At 42.2% G+C, this 26218-nt stretch overlaps 1 protein-coding gene across 1 annotated transcript; it reads left to right on the top strand.

Annotated features, from left to right (window-relative positions):
* Positions 1-11384: 11384 nt before the first annotated feature.
* On the top strand, positions 11385-24359 carry LOC118384983 (sodium/hydrogen exchanger 6-like). Its single transcript, XM_035771729.2, has 16 exons — positions 11385-11747; positions 11990-12189; positions 12556-12633; positions 12745-12821; positions 13645-13757; positions 14648-14753; positions 17833-17974; positions 18226-18331; positions 19539-19627; positions 19771-19884; positions 20023-20134; positions 20254-20407; positions 20533-20563; positions 21486-21571; positions 22244-22349; positions 22418-24359. The coding sequence occupies exons 1-16, from the start codon at positions 11477-11479 to the stop codon at positions 22772-22774; spliced, it is 2142 nt and encodes a 713-aa protein (XP_035627622.1). The 5' UTR covers positions 11385-11476; the 3' UTR covers positions 22775-24359.
* Positions 24360-26218: the final 1859 nt, after the last annotated feature.

Genomic DNA, 26218 nt, shown 5'->3' with positions numbered 1-26218 from the left:
CTTCTCCAATCTTTTTGGCTCTATAACAAAGGAGTTGAAGGTATCCTCAATGAAATGATCAAATATACAGATAACACATTTCAATTGACTATACTTAAACTATTTAATATCATCCTTAGCTCTGGCATCTTCCCCAATATTTGAAACCAAGGACTGATCACTCCAATCTGCAAAAGTGGAGACAAATTTGACCACAATAACTACAATGGGATATGCGTCAACAGCAACCTTGGGAAAATCCTCTGCATTATCATTAACAGCAGACTTGAACATTTCCGCAGTGAAAACAATGTACTGAGCAAATGTCAAATGGGCTTTTTCCAAAGTATCGTATGACAGACCACATTCACCCTGCACACCCTAATTGACAAACAAACAAACCAAAACAAAGGCAAAGTCTTCTCCTGCTTTGTTGATTTAAAAAAAAGCCTTTTCACTCAATTTGGCATGAGGATCTGCTCCACAAATTGATGGAAAGTGGAGTTGGGGGGGCTTAAGCCCCACCCCCTTCAACATGTATACAGTTGAGGTCAGAAGTTTACATACACATAGGTTGGAGTCATTAATAAACTGTCACGCCTTGGTCATAGTATTTTGTGTTTCGTTATATATTTGGTCAGGCCAGGGTGTGACATGGGTTTATATGTTGTGTTTCGTATTGGGGTTTTGTAGGCATTGGAATTGCGGCTGAGTAGGGGTGTAGCTTAGGTTGGCTGCCTGAGGCGGTTCTCAATCAGAGTCGGGTGATTCTCGTTGTCTCTGATTGGGAACCATATTTAGGTAGCCAGGGTTTCACTGTGTATTTCGTGGGTGATTGTTCCTGTCTCTGTGTAGTGTTCACCAGACAGGCTGTATTAGGTTTTCACGTTCCGTTTGTTGTTTTTGTATTTATTAAGTTATTTCATGTATCGTCATTTGTTTCATTAAAGACATGAGTAACCACCACGCTGCATTTCGGCCCGACTCTCTTTCGACGAACGAACGCCGTTACATAAACTAAATAAATATCAAGTTGAACCAAAAACATGACAAAAAAATTACAAATACAATAACAACAAATAGTTGTCAACTGAGAGCATGAAACCAACAACTCACAATGAGAGTAGGCCTACACCAAGGGATTTGGAGTCATTAAAACTCATTTTTCAACAACTCCACAAATTTCTTGTTAACAAACTATAGTTTTGGCAAGTCGGTTAGGACATCTACTTTGTGCATGACACAAGTAATTTTTCCAACAATTGTTTAGAGACAGATTATTTTACATATAACTCACTGTATCACAATTCCAGTGGGTCAGAAGTTTACATACACTAAGTTGACTGTGCCTTTAAACAGCTTGGAAAATTCCAGAAAATGATGTCATGGCTTTAGAAGCTTCTGACAGGCTAATTGACATCATTGAGTCAATTGGAGGTGTACCTGTGGATGTATTTCAAGGCCTACCTTCAAACTCAGTGCCTCTTTGCTTGACATCATGGGAAGATCAAAAGAAATCAGCCAAGACCTCAGGATTTTTTTTTGTAGACCTCCACAAGTCTGGTTCATCCTTGGGAGCAATTTCCAAACGCCTGAAGGTACCACATTCATCTGTACAAACAATAGTACGCAAGTATAAACGCCATGGGACCACGCAGCCATCATACCACTCAGGAAGGAGACGCGTTCTGTCTCCTAGAGATTAACGTACTTTGGTGCGAAAAGTGCAAATCAATCCCAGAACAACAGCAAAGGACCTTGTGAAGATGCTGGAGGAAGCAGGTACAAAAGTATCTATATCCACAGTAAAATGAGTCCTATATCGACATAACCTGAAAGGCCGCTCAGCAAGGAAGAAGCCACTGCTCCAAAACCGGCATAAAAATAGCCAGACTACGGATTGCAACTGCACATAGAGTCAAAGATTGTACTTTTTGGAGAAATGTCCTCTGGTCTGACGAAACAAAAATATAACTGTTTGGCCATAATGACCATCGTTATGTTTGGAGGAAAAAGGGGGATGCTTGCAAGCAGAAGAACACCACCCGAACCAACGGGGGTGGCAGCATCATGTTGTGGGGGTGCTTTGCGGAAGGAGAGACTGGTGCACTTCACAAAATAGATGGTATCATCAGGAAGGAAAATGATGTGGATATATTGAAGAAACATCTCAAGACATCAGTCAGGAAGTTAAAGCTTGGTCGCAAATGGGTCTTCCAAATGGACAATGACCCCAAGCGTACTTCCAAAGTTGTGGCAAAATGGCTTAAGGACAACAAAGTAAATGTATTGGAGTGGCCATCACACAGCCCTGACCTCAATCCTATAGAAAATTTGTGGGCAGAACTGAAAAGGCGTGTGTGTGCAAGTGTAACAGTATACTTTTAAACCGTCCCCTCGCCCATACCCGGGCGCGAACCAGGGACCTTCTGCGCACAACGACAACAGTCACCCTCGAAGCATCGTTATCCATCGCTCCACAAAAGCCACGGCCCTTGCAGAGCAAGGGGAAATACTACTTCAAGGTCTCAGAGCAAGTGACGTAACCGATTGAAACGCTATTTAGCGCACACCGCTAACTAAGCTAGCCGTTTCACATCCGTTACACTCACCCCCCTTTTGACCTTCCTCCTTTTTCCGCAGCAACCAGTAATCCGGGTCAACAGCATCAATGTAACAGTATACTTTTAAACCGTCCCCTCGCCCATACCCGGGCGCGAACCAGGGACCTTCTGCGCACAACGACAACAGTCACCCTCGAAGCATCGTTTCACATCCATTACACAAGGAGGCCTACAAAACTGACTCAGTTACACCAGCTTTGTCAGGAGGAATGGGACAATATTCACCCAACTTATTGCGGAAGAATGTGGAAGGCTACCCAAAATGTTTGACCCAAGTTAAACAATTTAAAGGCAATGCTACCAAATATTAATTGAGTGTATGTAAACTTCTGACCCACTGGGAATGTGATGAAAGAAATAAAAGCTGAAATAAATCACTCTACTATTATTCTGACATTTCACATTCTTAAAATATAGCGGTGATCCTAAAGACAGGGAATTTTTATTAGGATTAAATGTCAGGAATTGTGAAAAACTGAGTTTAAATGTAGTTGGCTGAGGTGTATGTAAACTTCCGACTTCAACTCTATCAACGAATTGGCGAGGGCACAGTCTGCAGCACCCAGCCTCACCCTGATAGAATCTGAAGTCAAATGTCTACTGTTTGCTGATGATCTAGTGCTTCTGTCACCAACCAAGGAGGGCCTACAGCAGAACCTAGATATTCTGCACAGATTCTGCCAGACCTGGGCCCTGACACTAAATATCAGTAAGACCAAAATAATGGTGTTCCAAAAAAGGGCCAGTCGTTAGGAACATAAATGCAAATTCCATCTAGACACTGTTGCCCTAGAGCACACAAAAAACTATACATACCTTGGCCTAAACATCAGTGCCGCATTTAACTTCCACAAAGCTGTAAACGATCTTAGAGACAAGACAAGAAGGGCCTTCTATGCCATCAAAAGGAACATAAAATTCGACATACCAATTAGGATCTGGTTAAAAATACTTGAATCAGTTATAAAACCCATTGCCCTTTATGGTTGTGAGGTCTGGAGTCCACTCACCAACCAAAAATTCACAAAATGGGACAAACACCAAATTGAAACTCTGCATGCAGAATTCTGCAAAAAATATCCTCTGTGTACAACGTAGAACACCAAATAATGCATGCAGAGCAGAATTAGGCCGATACCCACTAATTATCAAAATCCAGAAAAGAGCTGTTAAATTCTACAACCACCTAAAAGGAAGCAATTCCCAAACCTTCCATAACAAAGTCATCACCTACAGAGAGATGAACCTGGAGAAGAGTCCCCTAAGCAAGCTGGTCCTGGGGCTCTGTTCACAAACACAAACACACCCTACAGAGCCCCAGGACAACAGCACAATTAGACCCAACCAAATCATGAGAAAGCAAAAAGATAATTACTTAACACATTGGAAAGAATTAACAAAAAAACAGAGCAAACTAGAATGCTATTTGGCCCTACACAGAGAGTACACAGCGGCAGAATACCTGACCACTGTGACTGACCCAAAATTAAGGAAAGCTTTGACTATGTACAGACTCAGTGAGCAGAATTAGGCTGATACCCACTAATTATCAAAATCCAGAAAGAGACGTTAAATTCTACAACCACCTAAAAGTAAGCGTCTCCCAAACCCTCCATAACAAACCCACCACCTACAGAGAGATGAACCTGGAGAAGAGTCCCCTAAGCAAGCTGGTCCTGGGGCTCTGTTCACAAAGAGACCCCACAGAGCCCCGCAATTAGACCCAACCAAATCAGGAGAAAACAAAAAGAGAATTCCTTGACACATTGGAAAGAATTCACAAAAAAACAGAGCAAACTAGAATGCTATTTAGCCCTATACAGAGAGTACACAGTGGCAGAATACCTGACCACTGTGACTGACCCAAATTTAAGGAAAGCTTTGACTATGTACAGACTCAGTGAGCTATTGAGAAAGGCCGCCGTAGGCAGACCTGGCTCTCAAGAAGACAGGCTACAGTGGGGCAAAAAAGTATTTAGTCAGCCACCAATTGTGCAAGTTCTCCCACTTAAAAAGATGAGAGGCCTGTAATTTTCATCATAGGTACACTCCAACAATGACAGACAAAATGAGAAAAAAAATCCAGAAAAATCACATTGTAGGATTTTTAATGAATTTATTTGTAAATTATGGTGGAAAATAAGTATTTGGTCAGTAACAAAAGTTTATCTCAATAATTTGTTATATACCCTTTGTTGGCAATGACAGAGGTCAAACGTTTTCTGTAAGTCTTCACAAGGATTTCACACACTGTTGCTGGTATTTTGGCCCATTCCTCCATGCAGATCTCCTCTAGAGCAGTGATGTTTTGGGGCTGTTGCTGGGCGACAACTCCCTCCAAAGATTTTCTATGGGGTTGAGATCTGGAGACTGGCTAGGCCACTCCAGGACCTTGAAATGCTTCTTACGAACCCACTCCTTCATTGCCCGGGCGGTGTGTTTGGGATCATTGTCATGCTGAAACACCCAGCCACGTTTCATCTTCAATGCCCTTGCTGATGGTAGGCTTTGTTACTTTGGTCCCAGCTCTCTGCAGGTCATTCACTAGGTCCCCCCGTGTGGTTGCACAATTGGTGGCTGACTAAATACTTTTTTGCCCCACTGTATGTGCACACTGCCCACAAAATGAGGTGGAAATTGAGCTGCACTTCCTAACCTCCGGCCAAATGTATGACCATATTAGAGACACATATTTCCCAAGGGATTACACATATCCACAAATAATTCAAAACCAAACTCCCATATCTACTGGGTGAAATACCAGTGTGCCATCACAGCAGCAAGATTTGTGACCTGTTGCTACAAGAAAGGGGCAACCAGTGAAGAACAAATACCATTGTAACTACAACCCATATTTATGTTGATTTAATTTCCCTTTTGTACTTTAACCATCGTTACAACACTGTATACTGGATATATACATAATATGACATTTGAAATGTATTTATTCTTTTGGAACTTCTGTGAGTGCAATTTTTATAGTTTATTTCACTTTTGTTTATTATCTACCTAACACATGTTTCCCATGCCAATAAAACGCCCTTGGGAGAGAGAGAGAGATCGTGAAACATGCTAGGCTATTTTCATAGTCCTTTAAGTAATTTATTATTTTTTTAAATTGTATTTATGACGAGCAAAACACATTTTTGCGTTCAATAATTAGATGGGCACATCATGGAACTTTTATTTAGAAGAATTCAAAGATTCTGTTATCAAGTTTGTTTTACTGGCAGAAAGACACAGACTTGCAAGCGAATAGCCAACTAGCGTTACCAAAGACAGTGGCCTTCTCTCAATTAACTTTGCTCAACTCCTGCATCCTCTCTCGCCTCCTTTTGAAAAAATGTCAAAGGTTTCAAGAATAAATTGTGAGGAGAAGGAATGTGGACGAAAATGCGCTTTTATGAAATGAGGCTCCTCTCTCCTCTCCCGCATTATCAGGCAAATAAAGTTTAGTGGAATCACAAAATACATTTGTAAAGTGACAAAAGACATTTAGCTTGTGCAAGACATTTTATAGATACAATGATAATTAGTATATCATTTTAAATGTTTGCTTGCATTTCCCCGTCGAGAAAACAATAACCACTTCAAAGGGGGTGTGGCAAATATATTTTTAAATATAAAAAACTATTCTGCGAAGGACTCAGGCAGAAGGATAAACATGACTATCCTCGATGAAAGGTGACTATTGAGGAGGGGAGGACTCTCCGGTTTACCTACTAACAAATTGACACTCTCTTCGACCACTTATCTGGTCACGGAGAACAGACTTCTCGATTTTATCCAAATTACTGAGAAAAGGGCAGTGAAACCACTGTGGCCATGTTCGAAACACTCTTGTATAATACGAACGTTCAAGAGCATCAAATACATGATGCATTGTGGGTAAATAGTGACTGATTTAAAAAATAATACTAGTTATTTATGATGCAAGGTTTGATTTGAAGATCAGTCCGGCTGTGGCTTGCACTGTCAGCTCCAATGTCGAACAAGCTCTACGGCATTACACTTCCGCCTAAATGCGCAATAGCCGAGAAGGCAGAGGTACTAAGCCTGGGGACAAGATTACTGGTCTTTTAGTAGAAGGATATTATGCTGGCAGCACGATTGAGAATTTCTATTCTTCAAAATAAGAGTCACCCTGCAAAGACATGCTACATTTGGGGAATCTCGATTTGTTCTAGCACTCTAGTGCAGTACAACTGTTTTTCACAGCATTGCAACCACTTTATGTGACGTGTATAATACCCAGCAGCACTTTATATTCCACCCATTCTATTGGTCCAAATGGAATACACTGGAGGCCTATAAATCACATATTGGCTAATAGAGAAAACAATATTTTGTGCCAAGGTTAAAAGTGGGGTTGGGATTACTCAGTAGGGTCTGTATTTAGACTGTCTTAATATCCAGCAGCAATTTCTACCCCAATAATTCAATACAAAGAAGAAAGATTTCTGGCTCTCACAGACCTGTAACTTATTCTTTAAGAGGCTCCTCTGTCCTCCACTCGTCACCTGTATTAATGGCACCTGTTTGAACTTGTTATCAGTATAAAAGACACCTGTCCACAATCTCAAACAGTCACACTCCAAACTCCACTATGGCCCAGACTAAAGAGCTGTCAAAGGACACCAGAAACAAAATTGTAGACCTGCACCAGGCTGGGAAGACTGAATCTGCAATAGGTAAGCAGCTTGGTTTGAAGAAATCAACTGTGGGAGCAATTATTAGGAAATGGAAGACATATAAGACCACTGATAATCTCCCTCGATCTGGGGCTCCACGCAAGATCTCAAGACCCGTGGGGTCAAAATGATCACAAGAACGGTGAGCAAAAATCCCAGAACCACACAGGGGGACCTAGTGAATGACCTGCAGAGAGCTGGGACCAGAGTAACAAAGCCTACCATCAGTAACACACTACGCTGCCAGGGACTCAAATCCTGCAGTGCCAGACGTGTCCCCCTGCTTAAGCCAGTACATGTCCAGGACCGTCTGAAGTCTGCTAGAGAGCATTTGGCTGATCCAGAAGAAGATTGGGAGAATGTCATATGGTCAGATGAAACCAAAATAGAACGTTTTGGTAAAAACTCAACTCGTTGTGTTTGGAGGACAAAGAATGCTGAGTTGCATCCAAAGAACACCATACCTACTGTGAAGCATGGGGGTGGAAACATCATGCTTTGGGGCTGTTTTTCTGCAAAGGGACCAGGACGACTGATCCGTGTAAAGGAAAGAATGAATGGGGCCATGTATCGTGAGATTTTGAGTGAAAACCTCCTTCCATCAGCAAGGGCATTGAAGATGAAACGTGGCTGGGTCTTTCAGCATGACAATGATTCCAAACACACCGCCCGGGCAATGAAGGAGTGGCTTCGTAAGAAGCATTTCAAGGTCCCGGAGTGGCCTAGCCAGTCTCCAGATCTCAACCCCATAGAAAATCTTTGGAGGGAGTTGAAAGTCTGTGTTGCCCAGCAACAGCCCCAAAACATCACTGCTTTAGAGGAGATCTGCATGGAGGAAGGGGCCAAAATACCAGCAAACAGTGTGTGAAAACCTTGTGAAGACTTATAGAAAACATTTGACCTCTGTCATTTCCAACAAAGGGTATATAACAAAGTATTGAGACAAACTTGTTTGCTTGTTTGTAGGTGACCAAATACTTATTTTCCACCATAATTTTCAAATAAATTCATTAAAAATCCTACAATGTGATTTTCTGAATTTTTTTTCTCATTTTGTCTGTCATAGTTTAAGTGTACCCATGATGAAAATTACATGCCTCTCTCCTTTTTTTAAGTGGGAGAACTTGCACAATTGGTGGCTGACTAAATACTTTTTTGCCCACTGTATATACGTCAAATTAGGTGGTTGCAATGCTGTGAAAAACAGTTTTACTGCACTAGAGTGTTAAACAATCGATATTCCCAAGCTTAGCGTCTTTGTAGGGGCACATTTACTGTGAAGAATACAAATCCTAGATTGTGCTGCCAACATAATATCCTGCTGCTCAGTATTTCGACCTCAGTCCCCCATGAAATAATACCATAAATAGATTCTACAGATATATACGGTACTAGTCAAAGGTTTGGACACACCTACTCATTCCAATGTTTTTCTTAATGTTTTACTATTTTCTACATTGTAGAATAATTGTGAAGACATACACTATGAAATAACACATATGGAATCATGTAGTAACCAAAAAAGTGTTAAACATATCAAAATCTATTTTATATTTGAGATTCTTTAAAGTAGCCACGCTTTGCCTTGATGACAGCTTTGCACACTCTTGGCATTCTCTCAACCAGCTTCATGAGGTAGTCACCTGGAATGTATTTCAATTAACAGCTGTGCCTTGTTAAACGTTTTGTGGAATTTCTTTCCTTTTTAATGCATTTGAGCCAATCAGTTGTGTTGTGACAAGGTAGGTGTGGTATACAGAAGATAACCCTATTTGGTCAAAGACCACGTCCATATTATGGAAAGAACAGCTCAAACAAGCAAAGAGAAACGACAGTCCATCATTACATTAAGACATGAAGGTCAGCCAAACCGAGAAAATTTCAAGAACTTTGAAAGTTTCTTCAAGTGCGGTCGCAAAACCTATCAAGCGCTATGATGAAACTGGCTCTCATAAGGACTGCCACAGGAAAGGAAGACCCAGAGTTACCAGCCTCAGAAATTGAAGCCCAAATAAATGCTTCACATTGTTCAAGAAACAGACACACCTCAACATCAACTGTTCAGAAGAGACTGTGTGAATCAGGCCATCATAGTTGAACTGCTGCAAAGAAACCACTACTAAAGGACACCAAAAAGAAGAAGAGACTTGCTTGGGACAAGAAACACGAGCAATGGACATTAGACGGGTGGTAATCTGTCCTTTGGTCTGATGAGTCTAAATTTGAGATTTTTGGTTCCACCCGCCGTGTCTTTGTGAGACACAGAGTAGGTAAATGGATGATCTCCGCATGTGTGAAGCATGGAGGAGGAAGTGTGATGGTCCGGGGTGCTTTGCTGGTGACACTGTCTGTGATTTATTTAGAATCCAAGGCACACTTACAGCATTCTGCAGCGATACGCTATCCCATCTGGTTTGCGGTTAATGGGACTATCATTTGTTTTTCAACAGGACAATGACCCAACACACCTCCAGGCTGTGTAAGGGCTATTTGACCAAGAAGGAGCGTGATGGAGTGCTGCGTCAGATGACCTGGCCTCCACAATCACCTGATCTCAACACAAATCAGCCAACAAGTGCTCAGCATATGTGGGAACTCCTTCAAGACTGTTGGAAAAGAGTGTGCAAAGCTGCCATGTGTAACCTTTATTTAACTAGGTAAGTCAGTTAAGAACAAATTCTTATTTACAATGACGGCCTACACCGGCAAACCCATATGACGCTGGGCCAACTGCATGCCGCCCTATGGGACTCCCAATCACGGTCAGTTGTGATACAGCCTGGATTCAAACCAGGGTGTCTGTAGTGAGACCTCAAGCACCGAGATGGTGTGCCGTAGATCGCTGCGCTACTCAGGAGCCCCTGCCATCAAGGCAAAGGGTGGCTACTTTGAAGAATTTAAATTATAAAATATATTTTGATTTGTTTAACACTTGTTCAGTTACTACATGATTCCACTTGTGTTATTTCATAGTTTTGATGTATTTCTTCACTATTATTCTACAATGTAGGAAATAGTAAAAATAAATAAAAACCCTTGAATGAGTAGGTGTGTCCAAACATTTGACTGGTACTGTATATATATGTATATATTTTTTTTTAAAGGGGTGGATCAGCTAAATATTGCGGAAAGAATATACAGTATGTTCCATCAATGTAATTGTCTGCATCATTTCCAATCCCCCATATATTTTTGGGGTAAATATATATATCCATAAACACATGCATACCTATACACATATATACATACACATACCTATATAGACATACATACCTTTTTAAAGAATATACCTTTATAATCATTTCCCGCAAACCCTACCACCGATCCCCCAATTGGAGTAAACTAATAAACACTTCGGCTTTTACCTTCAATTATACATCTTAATACACATTTTACAGACACAGTCTATTTTACAATAGTTATATTTTGTTTGTTTTTAGTCCTTCCTCTATTTCTGATGTCCATCCAGTTTGATTTCTATTTGTAACTGTGCTATTTCACAAAAGTTCTGAACATGTATACATTTTACAGACACTGTATGTTCTACATGTTTTATCTTGCTATTAGACCCTTCAGCTTCATTCAACCTCTCCCATCTATCTCACAACATCATCCATTTTGAATTTCTATTTGCCATATATTTTTCAACTGTGCAGTGATGCTTCACAAAAACGACTTGAACCTTTCTAGTCTCGTAGCTTCTACAGATTGTAAATTAAAAATAAACATTTTTGCTAAAATAATTATTATATTATTGATTGATTGACAATGGCTTTTCAAATCACCGAGTATTGCTGTCTGCAGCGTTAGTTCTGGGCAAATGTTGCAATTGTTCAGCCATTCCTGGACCTGTGACCAAAAACGAGCTACATATGGACAATACCAAAATACATTATCTAATGACTCTGCCTCCTCACAGCAGAATCTGCAGAGCTGGGAAGATACTGTATATATTTTAAATTATTTTCATGAATTCCTTTTTGCATATGCTTATAGGCACCATAAAAATGGTCATTGAATAAAAACATTTCAATATTTTGAAATGTGGGCATTTATTTTGAAGGTTTCATCATTAACATACGACAGTGACGTCATATTTTGTTTTCTGCTGTCCGACTACTAGTCCAGCCAGCTCGCTACCAACTCAGCTATCTGGTGTCTGATAGTCATCACTGTCTAATCATGGGACTAAAACCAAATTCTGCTCTAAAGGCGTCGAAGACATTGTTTGTTTTACCTTCTCTGTTTACATTTCTTTTAGTGGGTAGTCAAGGCGAGAATACTGCTATGGACAATGTTGCTACTGAGAGGAGGGCTGAGGAAAGCCATAGACAAGACAGTGCCAACCTTCTTATTTTCATAATGCTCTTAACTCTCACTATTTTAACCATTTGGCTGTTTAAACACCGTCGCTTCAGGTTTCTACACGAAACAGGACTGGCAATGATCTATGGTGAGGACCTTCGTGAACTCTGTAGCTAGCTAGCTAACGTTAGCTGTATAATGCAGAATGACAACACTGAGTGAGCTACATCCTACAGTTCATGCCACATCGTTGCAAGATGGCAATAGCATGCCTTGGCTTACATGCATTATGCCCATATTAACTTGTACTTGCTATATCTTGATAAGATGTATTTGACACCCCTTTTCATCTGTATGTCTGACTGGACTCTATCGCTGTCCACTCCTCAGGTCTGCTGGTGGGGGTGATCCTTCGTTTTGGGGTTCATGTGCCACGAAATATGAACAATGTGACTATGAACTGCAGTGTGAATGCCAGCCCAGCAACTCTTCTGGTCAACGTCAGCGGGCGCTTTTATGAGTACACACTGAAGGGTGAAGTCAGCACCGTCAAGGGGCATGACGTGCAGGATGATGAGATGCTCAGGAAGGTACAGTACTCTTTCACTCACTGTCAATTTACACACACATTACCAGCAGACTGGATGGTCCTAGACCTGGATGGTAGTCTACTCTGAAGTGGTCTCCTTTCACTGTCTCCCAATCATGACCACTGATGGCTGAAAACATATGGCTTTTTCCCATTTCCATTTTTCCAGATCAGTGGTGTAATGAATGAGGAGTAGGAAAGGGAGCTATTTAATAGTTGTGTGACAGAGTCTACAATCATTAACACGGGCTGGATGTTGTCTGATAAGCTTTGAGCTGCCTGCAGAGGAGCGATTCGGTATAGATTGTGTTTAGATTGTTACAGTATGGGTTGATTAGTTTTCTAACTTTTCATTATTTTCTGCAAGGTGACCTTTGACCCTGAAGTATTTTTCAACATTTTGCTGCCTCCAATCATCTTCCATGCTGGCTACAGCTTGAAGCGGGTAAGATAATTCATGGCTTGAAGACTGTGTGCCGGCACCATAGAAAAGTCTTCTGTGTACTTCACTGGAATACTATTTTGTTGTCTCCCCTATACCTCCATTGTGTTTCAGCGACACTTCTTCAGGAATCTGGGGTCCATCCTTGCCTATGCTTTCATGGGGACAGTCATATCATCTTTTGTCATTGGGTGAGCCCATTTCTTTAAATTGATCAAAATGGTGTGAGCATGTGCTCACTCTGTGTGCAATAATAGTGTTTAACATGGTTTTTGAATGACTACCTCATCTCTGTACCCCACACATCCAATTATCTGTAAGGTCCCTCAGTTAAGCAGTGAATTTCAAACACGGATTCAACCACAAAGACCAGGGATGTTTTCAATGCCTCGCAAAGAAGGGCACCGATTGGTAGATGGGTAAAAAAGAAAAAAGCAGACATTGAATATTCCTATGAGCCTGGTGAAGTAATTAATTACACTTTGGATGGTGTATCAATACACCCAGTCACTACAACAATACAGGCTTCCTTTCTAACTCTGTTGCCACTGCTAAATGAATATAGGGGAAACAGGTTATTTTGGAGTGGTTTCAGCTTTGTGTTCCAGTACAGTGGTTCCCAACCTTTTTTGGTTACTTTACCACTAACTGAATTTTGCTCTGACCAGAATACCCCTGAAGTACCCTCTCGTGCATTTTGGGAACCTCTGTTGTTGCAGACGGAAGTAGACACACATTTGTGGGTGATTTTCCATCAACTAAAAGATTCAAACCTGTTGAAATGATGAACTAATAACGGTCTTGGGTGAAACATTATGGAGTCTTAAAGGAGGCCTGGTAAACTTTGATAAATAATTAATTTCTTAATTATGCTTTTAGATACACATTTCAAATATATGTCGACAATCCTTTCTACAAAGGACCTTTCTATGGATTACATTAGGTGAAATTCCCCCTAATTGTGGTCTTGTTTTGTTCTGTTTAGGTGATTAATCACTCTCTTTTCTCTTACAGGCTGGTTATGTATGGCTGTGTGACATTAATGAAGGCGGTTGGGCAGTTGGGAGGGGACTTTTTCTTTACTGACTGCCTCTTTTTTGGTGCCATTGTCTCAGCCACAGACCCAGGTAATCATCCTCACCCTGACTAGCATAGCCTATACCAGGGCTATTCAACTCTTACCCTACGAGGTCCGGAGCCTGATGGTTTTCTGTTCTACCGAATAAATAATGATGCCCACCTGGTGTCCCAGGTCTAAAGCCTGGTTTTAAAGACATCCGCATGCTTCCCATCCAAATCAGTTCGGAACAGTTTGTGCGTATATTGTGATGACATTTTGTGAAGTTTTTGGTCTTCGGCAAGGGTTTTTCCAGCTGTTCGTGCGCACAACATTTTTTCTTGAGGCAAGCCGAAGTTTGTAGCCGAAGTCTATGCCCCTTCGTTTGTGATTGGTCAACAGTAGGAATTATTCAAGTGTTTGTTGTCATTCAATGAGAGACTCATTTTCATGCACATTTTTTCACTTGAGAATTACTGCACCAGACATCTCAGTTATATGTAAAATTGCGCGACTACGATCTCCTCGGCACAAACGCCAAAATGAATGGCAGCTTTCTTGAGTTATTTTAGATGAATTCTGACTCTTGTGGAAGTGTATACTGGCTACGGCATCTCAAGAAGGACAAACAGTACTAATGCCACTTTTTCAAATTTTTCAAGCGAATGTCTTTTTAAAGGGGTATGCGAGCACATGTTCGCCTAGCCGAAGCATGCTGAATCCTTTAGAGGGGAACAATGGGGAAAAAAGCAGTGGAACTGGCTTCGAGGTCTACAGTTGAGTTTGAGGGGCCTATTCTGTACACAGTGCTACAATATGCTTTAGCTGTGAACTCCATTGAACAGTCTTATTAACTACTTTAGCATTTGTGTTAGCGATTTTTAAGTGTTCGGATTAGCCTACATTGCAATCATATGGAGTATGAGTATGTATGTGACGTTCCTGCTGTTGCTCCCACAGTGACAGTACTTGCCATATTCAACGAGCTGAAGGTGGATGTGGACCTGTACGCCCTGATGTTTGGAGAGAGTGTACTCAACGACGCTGTGGCCATAGTTCTATCTTCGTAAGTCTCCGTCCTTTTCAACATCACATTGAGCACCTCTCCTCATCTTCTTGTCTATGTTGTCCAATCCTGTCACTTTCATTGGTGTTTGGAGATGTGTTGACTTTGTGCAGACACTAACCGCACCCCCTCACATTTTACTGGCCACCTGTATACAGAGTTCTTCTGCATTACGAAAAGCAGAGCAGGCAGGCCCGGGATGGCCATGGAGAGACCACAGCATTGGTAGAGGAACAGGGGATCCCCCCTAGGTGGGCTATGGTTATAGTCTGCCTCACCCAGCTTTACTATACCACCCCCCCCTGCTACTTTAGGTTACTGTAGGCTCAGCAAATGACCAGCTAATGAAAACAGGTCCTTGAGTAAGGCCTAAGTGGTTACAACAACGGACTGTTCTTATGTTGTGACCCCTACTGAAGACCTGCTCAGCACCGCAGATGCCATTGTTTTTGGTACCTTGTGTACTTATTGATAGTAAATACCAGGTTTAAAAGTGGACGTTGTGGAAAACATCATTCCTCTTGAAAGGGAGTATGTGCTGGTGATTTGCTGTTCAGGTAGAACGGGTATAGCCTACTTGTTGGTTGATTACCTTTTTTCAGTGTGTAATTCTCTGTTAAGTTTCTCTATATTGCTCTTGTTTGCTGTGCAGGTTATTCGCTGTTGTGGTCATTAAGAGTGTGTGGAACCCAACTGCAGTCACTGTAGGGTTTACAATCAGCATCTTTCTTAATTAGCATCTAGATTAGCAATTTAATTAGCCCATGCCAAGTCAGACCTTTTAATCAATCTGTTCTCACACCATTCAAAGATCAAGAGACCTGTGTGGAGTGGAGTTGGGTTCCTATAGGTTGGGATTTGTTTGACAAATGATAATTTCCCCCTCAGTTTTGGAAGGAGAGGCTCTTATAACTGTGTTGTAGGCATAGCTGCTAGCTATGTAGACATGGTAAGCACCTCCCCAGACTTTTGTGCTGTAAATACAAAAGTTGTGGGTCGTTCCACGAAATGAGTCCCTTTTGGGTAGTGTGACTTGGTTGAGAGAAAATAAACATTTTAGTAAGTGCCAAATAAAGTAACAGGGTTGATGATTTCATCTTCCATTGTCCATAAATCCCCTTGTTACAGTGGAATGGAAGCTTGTTGTGTGCTACAGGAGAGGCAATGGAATGTAAGCTTTACAAAAAAAATTACATTGCTAAAAAAAAATCTTACCTGACTACGGTATCTATGGGTAACACTGACTACGGTATCTATGGGTAACACTGACTACGGTATCTATGGGTAACACTGACTACGGTATCTATGGGTAACACTGACTACGGTATCTATGGGTAACACTGACTACGGTATCTATGGGTAACACTGACTACGGTATCTATGGGTAACACTGACTACGGTATCTATGGGTAACACTGACTACGGTATCTATGGGTAACACTGACTACGGTATCTATGGGTAACACTGACTACGGTATCTATGGGTAACACTGACTACAGTATCTATGGGTAACACTGACTACGGTATCTATGGGTAACACTGACTACGGTATCTATGGGTAACACTGACTACGGTATCTATGGGTAACACTGACTACGGTATCTATGGGTAACACTGACTACGGTATCTATGGGTAACACTGACTACGGTATCTATGGGTAACACTGACTACGGTATCTATGGGTAACACTGACTACGGTATCTATGGGTAACACTGTTGACGTGTTATGCTCGACTCACTCAGTTTTTCACGACAAAACACTTGAAAATGGCCAAAAAGATTATAACCAGCTCACCTGCTTTTACACTATGATTTGACTATTATTTCAATGTTTCACCACATCAAAACGAGAGTTCTATTTCAAATAATCGCTGAGTCACTCAGTATGGGTAACGCCTTCATTGGGCGTGATCTTTAAGGAACTTCTATCACACAACGTCTGTCATAGACAGACTGGAGCGACAGCCAATAGGGGGGACCCTGCACCTTTAAGGCGCTGTCGCTCCCTCATCTCACTTCAGTTCTTCCTTATGAGGTCGTAATACTTATTCATACTGTCCTTAGCATCGACTGGACTACTGCTTTCCTGCTAAACTGTTCATAGGCGAACCCGTGAGGATTCACTGCCGAGCGTAGGAATTCAGCTACTTTTTTGGGGGGGATCATTCCCTTTCTTTGCTCTGTTCCAGAGGCTCTCTGCTTCTACAGGACAAGGGAAAAGCTCTTTCCACTATACAGGTGTATTTGGCTGCCATCTCTGCCTGCTGTATGAAGGGTGCACGTCGCCTACGCCCAGTACCCAAACAGCTAGTCCCACCCTGGGAACTTTCTGTTGTACTTTAGGTACTTTTACAGTCACCCTTGGGAGCCTCTGTAAAGCGAGGACATTTCCTTAGTCATTACATCCACAAAGTGGGTGAGTGAGCCGCACGCTCTGTCAGTTTCACCACTCGTGCCTGTACCTTGCCCTGGGATTATCCAAGGTTACTTCAACCTAAACCCCTTTTTGTGCCTACCACTGTTTTTCCCCATGAAGGAACAGTGATTCCACTGCTTGTGTCTTGCGCTTGTTTTGCGCTTCTACATGGACAGGAAGAGAGACCAGCTTATCACATTAAATAAATAATTTAATCAAATGACTTTGTCAAAGCAACAAAATAACTAGGGCTTTACGATGATGGTGGAAACTTGGAGAAATATTTGGGTTAAGTGGGCTAAAATCTTCCTAGTCAGAGGAGGCACAGAGAGACATGTCCAAATGCAGAATTTTGGCACTTTAGCAAGTCTTTATTCAGATTTATTGGAAATTCCATATATTAAAGGGCACTTCATTTAATATAAAATGCAGACTTCAATATTGGTGCACAATTTCTACTTAAAATATAAAAGGGACACAAAAGGGACTTATTTTGTGGAATGACCCATGTACAGATGTTGCAGAGATACTGTATCTTACTGATGTCTTCACATTTTCTCTTTCATTTTCCCTTTTGCATTGTGAACATGTGCGTTGTTAGTAGTAGAGCCTCCTAACGCTTACACCTGTCTTTGGCTCCATGTGTCTGCACTGGTTACAGCTCCATAGGTGCCTATCGGCCAGCCGGGGACAACAGCCACACGTTCGACGCAACAGCCATGATCAAGTCTTTTGGCGTGTTCCTTGGGGTCTTCAGTGGATCCCTTGCCCTTGGTGTGGCCACCGGAGTCATGACTGCACTGATATCCTTTCGTGTGCCAGAGGATGGCATTCATTCAAAAGAAAAGCCTGTGAATTTTATAGACTAAAATAATTGAAAGTCTGCTAATCTGCTTTATCTAAGGCAATTTGCTGTTTTTTAAAGGCATTACAGCTTCTATTCTCCAGGAGTAACGCATTTGCTGTGTTATTGTATTATCTCATCCTTGAATGTTGCAATGTTTCTGTGATGGATTGAAGTTCTCGATCTGTTCCTTGACCTGTCGCTCGTCACGTCACCAAGTTCACTAAGCTGCGTGATTTCCCCCTGCTGGAGACGGCCCTCTTCTTCCTCATGTCCTGGAGCACTTTCCTGCTGGCCGAGGCCTGCGAAATGACTGGTAACTAATGCAGTGTTTACACACACACACACACACACACACACACACACACACACACACACACACACACACACACACACACACACACACACACACACACACACACACACACACACACACACACACACACACACACGTACACACACGCACACACACACGTACACACACACACACACACGTACACACACACGTACACACACACGTACACACACACACACACACGTACACACACACACACACACACACACACACATACACACACACACACACACACGTACACACACACGTACACACACACGTACACACACACACACACACACACGTACACACACACGCACACGTACACACACACACACGTACACACACACGTACACACACACGTACACACACACGTACACACACGTACACACACACGCACACACGTACACACACACACACGTGCACGCACACACGTACACACGTACGCACACGTACACACGTGCACGCACACACGTACACACGTACACATACACACACGTACACACGTGCACATACACACACGTACACACGTACACATACACACACGTACACACACACGTACACACACACGTACACACACACACACACACACGTACACACACACGCACACGTACACACACACACATACACACACACGTACACACACACGCACGCACACACGTACACACACACACACGTGCACGTACACACACGTGCACGCACACACGTACACACACACACATACACACACACACACACGTACACGTACACATACACACACACACACGTACACGTACACACACACGTACGTACACACACACACACGTACACGTACACACACACACGTACACACACGTACACACGCACGCACACACGTACACACACACACACACACGTGCACGCACACACGTACACACGTACACACACACGCACACACACACACACACATACACACACACACACGTACACACACACACGTACACACACACACACGTACACACACGTACACACACACGTACACGTACACACACACACACGTACACACACACACACACACACATACACACACACACACACACACACACACGTACACACACACACACACACGTACACACACACACACACACACACGTACACACACACACACGGTTTCAAGCTTACATAGGTGAGTCCCCATCACATGCTGATCTGTGTGAACTTTCTCGTGCAGGTGTGGTGGCCGTGTTGTTCTGTGGGATGACCCAGGCTCACTACACGTTCAACAACCTTTCTCCTGACTCCCAGGACAGGACCAAACAGGTACGGGAACCATACCGGTCTATTTGCCTTAAACCATGTTGTAGGTTTTTATTAGACTATGCCTTGGCCTAACATTTGAATTTACATTTACGCTATTAAATTGTTTATTTTGGTTGATATTGTTTTTGTCTCTCGTCCCAAAGCTATTTGAGCTCCTGAACTTTCTGGCGGAGAATTTCATATTTTCCTATATGGGCCTGACACTGTTCTCCTTCCAGTCCCATGTGTTCAACCCCTTGTTCATCATTGGAGCATTTGTATCCTAAAAAACACACACAGAGAGAGAGAGAGGCAAAACCAAAAAATATATACAGCCAATGTAATATCTTTAATTATAACTGCATTTAGTTTTTCCCATCCAGAAGCCACTTTCCTTAACTTCTGTCCCCTACCAGATTGCAGTATTCCTTGGCAGGGCAGCCAACATCTACCCCCTCTCTTTCTTGCTCAATTTGGGCCGTAAAAACAAAATTGGATCTAACTTCCAACATGTTATGATGTTTGCAGGTAGGAGTCTGTCTGTAGTTGTCCTGTTCTAGAAGGACTTGGATGATTGATGTCTGTAGATCATGTTTGCGGTGTAGTTTTCTCTCATTTCACTGTCTTCTCTGGTATCTGTTGATCAGGCCTGCGGGGGGCTATGACCTTTGCCCTCTCCATCCGGGACACGGCCACGTACGCCCGGCAGATGATGTTCTCCACCACCCTCCTGATCGTCTTCTTCACTGTGTGGGTGTGTGGAGGCGGCACCACCCCGATGCTCTCCTTCATGAGTATACGGTGAGTCTCACCTAGATGTCACAACTTTCACCACTAGTTTGATCATTATGCCTCGATTAGATAGATGGATGTATACCTCTACTGAATGTTCTTCTTACACATTCTCATCCTTGTGTTTGTGCTAGTGTGGGAGTGGACTCGGACCAAGACAGCTCAGTAAGTAACCAACGATCTGATTGTCCATGATTCTGAGATCTGCTTCTAAAGGATAGTAGAAGTCTGCTTACAGGGTAGCGTTGTGTGGACAGTAGAAGTCTGCTTACAGGGTAGCGTTGTGTGGACAGTAGAAGTCTGCTTACAGGGTAGCGTTGTGTGGACAGTAGAAGTCTGCTTACAGGGTAGCGTTGTGTGGACAGTAGAAGTCTGCTTACAGGGTAGCGTTGTGTGGACAGTAGAAGTCTGCTTACAGGGTAGCGTTGTGTGGACAGTAGAAGTCTGCTTACAGGGTAGCGTTGTGTGGACAGTCTGCTTAGAACAGTCTGCTTACAGGGTAGCGTTGTGTGGACAGTAGAAGTCTGCTTCTGCTTACAGGGTAGCGTTGTGTGGACAGTAGAAGTCTGCTTACAGGGTAGCGTTGTGTGGACAGTAGAAGTCTGGGTAGCGTTACAGGTCTGCTTACAGGGTAGCGTTGTGTGGACAGTAGAAGTCTGGGTAGCTTACAGGAAGTCTGCTTACAGGGGGCGTTGTGTGGACGTAGAAGTCTGCTTACAGGGTAGCGTTGTGTGGACAGTAGAAGTCTGCTTTGTGTGGACAGGGTCTGCTTAGCGTTGTATGGACAGTAGAAGTCTGCTTACAGGGTAGCGTTGTGTGGACAGTAGAAGTCTGCTTACAGGGTAGCGTTGTGTGGACAGTAGTGGACAGTAGAAGTCTGCTTACAGGGTCTGCAGTTCTGCTTACAGGGTAGCGTTTACAGGGTAGTGTGGACAGTAGAAGTCTGCTTACAGGGTAGCGTTGTGTGGACAGTAGAAGTCTGCTTACAGGGTAGCGTTGTGTGGACAGTAGAAGTCTGTTTACAGCACAATTGGAGATTGTGGTTGTACCGGTATGGTCACATGCTCACTTTTATGTCTTTGAGCAGGTGACTGTTTCGGATGGAACGCAACATAGGAACACCAAACACGAGAGCGCCTGGCCTTTCAGAATATGGTACAATTTCGACAATACGTATCCTTTATCTGCTACATGTCACACCTAAAGCATTTACAATATGGCTGTGAGTTATTTAGATGAAGCCATGACAATCCAGTCTTCAACTTGAACCAACCATTGAGGAAACACTGTTCAGTGGTGATTATCTGCGGTATATTGGCCATATACCACACCCCTTCGGTCCTTATTGCTTAATTCTACACTAGAGGCCACTCTTTGAATTTCCTTTGAAAAGTGAAGGCAAGTCAGTTCATGTGATACACATTCCTCAATGAAAATATGACAAGGCACTAAATGCCTTTTGTAGAGGTTATTCCTTCATTAATGGTGATTGGGTTCAGACTACTATAAATAAGCAATAAGGCCCGAGAGGGTGTGGTATATGGCCAATAAACCACTGCTAAGGGCTGTTCTAATGCACGATGCAACACGGAGTGCCTTAATACAGCCCTTAGCCGTGGTATATTGGCCATAATATCACAAACCCCTGAGGTGCCTTATTCCTATTACAAACTGGTTACCAACGTAATTAGAACAGTAAAAATACATTTTTTTGTTATACCTGTGATATACGGTCTGATATACCACGTCTGTCAGCCAATCAGCATTCAGGGCTCAAACCACCCAGTTTGTAACAGCGTTTAGAGTCCCCTGAGGATTAGATCCCTTGACTGCAGCCTTCTCCAGCTACCTGAAACCCCTGTTGACTCACAGCGGCCCACCCCTCACTGCCACCCTGCCTGCCTGCTGTGGCCCCTTGGCTCGCTGTCTCACCAGCACTCAGGCATATGAGGTAAGTACACGCACGCATGCACGCACGTACGTATGTACGTAGTGGTTCATGATTCATTCTCTCTCTAGAATGAAGGGCACCAGCACAATGATGATTCTGACGAACTGGTCCTGAACGACGGCAATGCAACCATGTATGGTGATGTCACAGTGAGCACCGACGCATCAGGCACCCTCACCACCAACCATAAACACCTGTCTGCCTCCACCATGGGCATAACCTCTGAGGAGGCCCTGGACCAGGAGCTGGCGTTTGGGGAGCATGAACTGGTCATCAGGGGAACACGTCTGGTCCTGCCCATGGACGACCCCCCTGAACCCACTGTGACCCTGCCACCTCCCCCCACCTCCCCCCCACCTTTCTCAGATCCCTTCTCTGATCCCTTTTCAGATCCCTTCTCCGATCCCAGACGCAACAGACTCTAGAGGCCAAGGGCTCCCCTTTTCTGTCTAGCCATCCCTTGGTCTTGAACAACCCCTGCTTTGAAAAGCAAAATTGGTTGTGTTATGTGGTGGTCTTTACCCATGCCTGCCTCTTTCTCCTCTGCCCATTCATGTATTTGTATATTTTAAAAAGTACATCCTATATTTATTTCTGTATTTATTTCCTCTGTATTTATATGTCGAGGTCTTCATTGTTGCCCCACAGGGAGTCGTCGGGGGTTTCAAGAGCCATGCTTCCTTTCTTTTTCAAAACATGGAAACATAAATATGAATTTCAGTGGTGATTTTTATGTCATGGGAGCAGTTTAGGGTGTACTTTAGTTGCTAGTAAGTTGTGAATAATACGTTTCACTCAGTTCTCCTACCTGACTGCTACTGGCTGATGTAAGGGTCATTATTTAAGTCAGAGGCATCTGTATTGGGGGCTCCAGGATGCTGAACTGTTTTAAACAAGTGCCTAATTATATATATTTTTTTTCAATTTATGCAGATTTGTACATATTCATGAATAATTTACAGTAAATAATTTGGATTATTCTAACTTGCAACCCAGCTCAGTGTAATACCAAGACCCTACGGAATACAATGCAATATTGTACTATGAACCTTTTTCCGTAAATTGTAATATTCATTAGTTGTAGTTGATTGATATACATTTGCAAATGAAGCCTGGTGGAAATGATTAAGATATGGTCATTACTTTAAATGAAATATTGACATTTTCATAAGCAGATTTCTATGTCTGGAGATTCCTGTCACCTCCACTCTTGCTCTGTGAACGACAAGGCCCTTAACTATAAGCAGATGCCTTGATACTGAATCTAAAGACCTGAGCAGAAAGCTGTGGCGAAGGGTTTGGTACAATACTGTACAGAGCTGCTTGCTATGGACTCAGTCCAGTCCAGGCTGAATGTGTGTATGGGCTCTAAGACAGCTAGCTGGAACTGTCACTCTCTGAGCTCCTGCTATGCAGGATTAGTTTTTGTTTGCAAAGAATTATACCTGCCGAACCCTTTCTTTCTCAGTCAGGTGGGCAGCAACTATGAACAGATTTTTGCGCTTTATTACATATAATTAGTTTGCATTGTGATCTTTATTTAGATTGAGCCACTTGAGCTTATGTTGAAAGACCTGACTAGAATGCAACCCTACCACCGACAGTAGCTAGAGTAACCACATGTTATGGAGGCAATGGTTCATATAGTCAACTCTAACTGGAACTAATCTAGTCTGTAAATGGGATTGTAGTTCAGCTCCGATATTTAGCATAGTAACTTAAAGCTCAGTTGTTAAAGTAGCAGAAAATTCAACCTGAAAAGGTGAGCCTTTACTTGTTCCAACAGTATAGTATTTGGATGTATGATATTGATGTAGCTATATTTTGTGAATAGTTTGTTTTTGTTAATGAAATGTGAATTCTACAAAATACAGTTAATTTGGATGTGGGGAGAGACAAAGTTATGAAAAGTCTCAATGTACAGTAGCCTAAATACTAAATATGTGAATCTAATGTGAATGAAAATAAATTATTCTATTAGGCTACAAAATTATTTTGGATGTTGTTTTTTCCCTGTTTCAAGTACCAAATCCATGTAACTTTTGTATTTATTTACAAGTATGTTATATGTGTAACGTGTCTTTCACAAACACTTCCTTTACATTTACTGTAATAGGCTATATCCTGTTCAGAAGAAAAGTGGCGATTGTGCAGATCAGGAAGTGCGTGCGCGTGTCCCACAACTTTCTTTGAACTTTGAAGTTGCATGGACAGATCCGAATCTTGTGTCAGAATGAATTAATACAAGGACATTAGATACAATTTGTATAGCTATTGGTGCGGTATGTTTTTCGAGTATCCTAAATTGTAAACACGAATGTACAGTAAAGTCATTCGATATAATACAGTTGAAATCGGAAGTTTACATGCACCTTAGCCAAATACATTTAAACTCAGTTTTTCACAATTCCTGACATTTAATCATAGTAAAAATTCCCTGTTTTTGGTCAGTTAGGATCACCTCTTTATTTTAAGAATGTGAAATGTCAGAATAATAGTAGAGAGAAGGATTTATTTCAGCTTTTATTTCTTTCATCACTTTCCCAGTGGGTCAGAAGTTTGCATACACTCAATTAGTATTTGTTAGCATTGTCTTTAAATTGGTTAACTTGGGTCAAACGTTTCCGGTAGCCTTCCACAAGCTTCCCACAATAAATTGGGTGAATTTTGGCCCATTCCTCCTGACAGAGCTGGTGTAACTGAGTCAGGTTTGTAGGCCTCCTTGCTCACACACACTTTTTCAGTTCTGCACACACATTTTCTATAGGTTTGAGGTCAGGGCTTTGTGATGGCCACTCCAATACCTTGACTTTGTTGTCCTTAAGCCATTTTGCCACAGATTTGGAAGTATGCTTGGGGTCATTGTCCATTTAGAAGACTCATTTGCGACCAAGCTTTAACTTCCTGACTGATCTTGAGATGTGGCTTCAATATATTCACATACTTTTTCTTCCTCATGAGGCCATCTATTATCTATTTTGTGAAGTGCACCTGTCCCTCCTGCAGCAAAGCACCCCCACAACATGATGCTCCCACCCCGTGCTTCATGGTTGGGGTGGTGTTCTTTAGCTTGCAACTCTCCCCCTTTATGGCCAAACAGTTCTATTTTTGTTTTAATCAGACCAGAGGACATTTCTCCAAAAAGTATGATCTTTGTCCCCATGTGCAGTTGCCAACCGTAGCTTTTTTATGGCGGTTTTGGAGCAGTGGCTTCTTCCATGCTGAGCGGCCTTTCAGGTTATGTCGATATAGAACTCGTTTTACTGTGGATATAGATACTTTTATACCTGTTTCCTCCAGCATCTTCACATGGTCCTTTGCTGTTGTTCTGGGATTGATATACAGTGGGTCAAAAAAGTATTTAGTCAGTCATTTAGTTGTGGACAGGTGTCTTTTATACTGATAACAAGTTCAAACAGGTGCCATTAATACAGGTAACGAGTGGAGGACAGAGGAGCCTCTTAAAGAAGAATTTACAGGTCTGGGAGAGCCAGAAATCTTGCTTGTTTGTAGGTGACCAAATACTTATTTTCCATCATAATTTGCAAATAAATTCATTAAAAATCATACAATGTGATTTTCTGGATTTGTTTTCTCATTTTGTCTGTCATAGTTGAAGTGTACCTATGATGAAAATTACAGGCCTCTCTCATCTTTTTAAGTGGGAGAACTTGCACAATTGATGGCTGACTAAATACTTTTTTGCCCCACTGTAGTAGATGTCCTAACCGACTATCCAAAACTACAGTTTGTTAACAAGAAATTTGTGGAGTGGTTGAAAAAGGAATTTTAATGAGTCCAACCTAGGTGTATGTAAACTTCCGACTTCAACCTTCCATAGCCTACCTACTGTACTCTGCCGACTTCAG

This window comes from Oncorhynchus keta, chromosome 6 (assembly GCF_023373465.1).
Source record: "Oncorhynchus keta strain PuntledgeMale-10-30-2019 chromosome 6, Oket_V2, whole genome shotgun sequence".
In the NCBI taxonomy this organism is placed as follows: domain Eukaryota; kingdom Metazoa; phylum Chordata; class Actinopteri; order Salmoniformes; family Salmonidae; genus Oncorhynchus; species Oncorhynchus keta.
The sequence above is the reverse complement of the archived record's forward strand: the minus strand, read 5'-3'. Positions and strand labels throughout refer to the sequence as shown.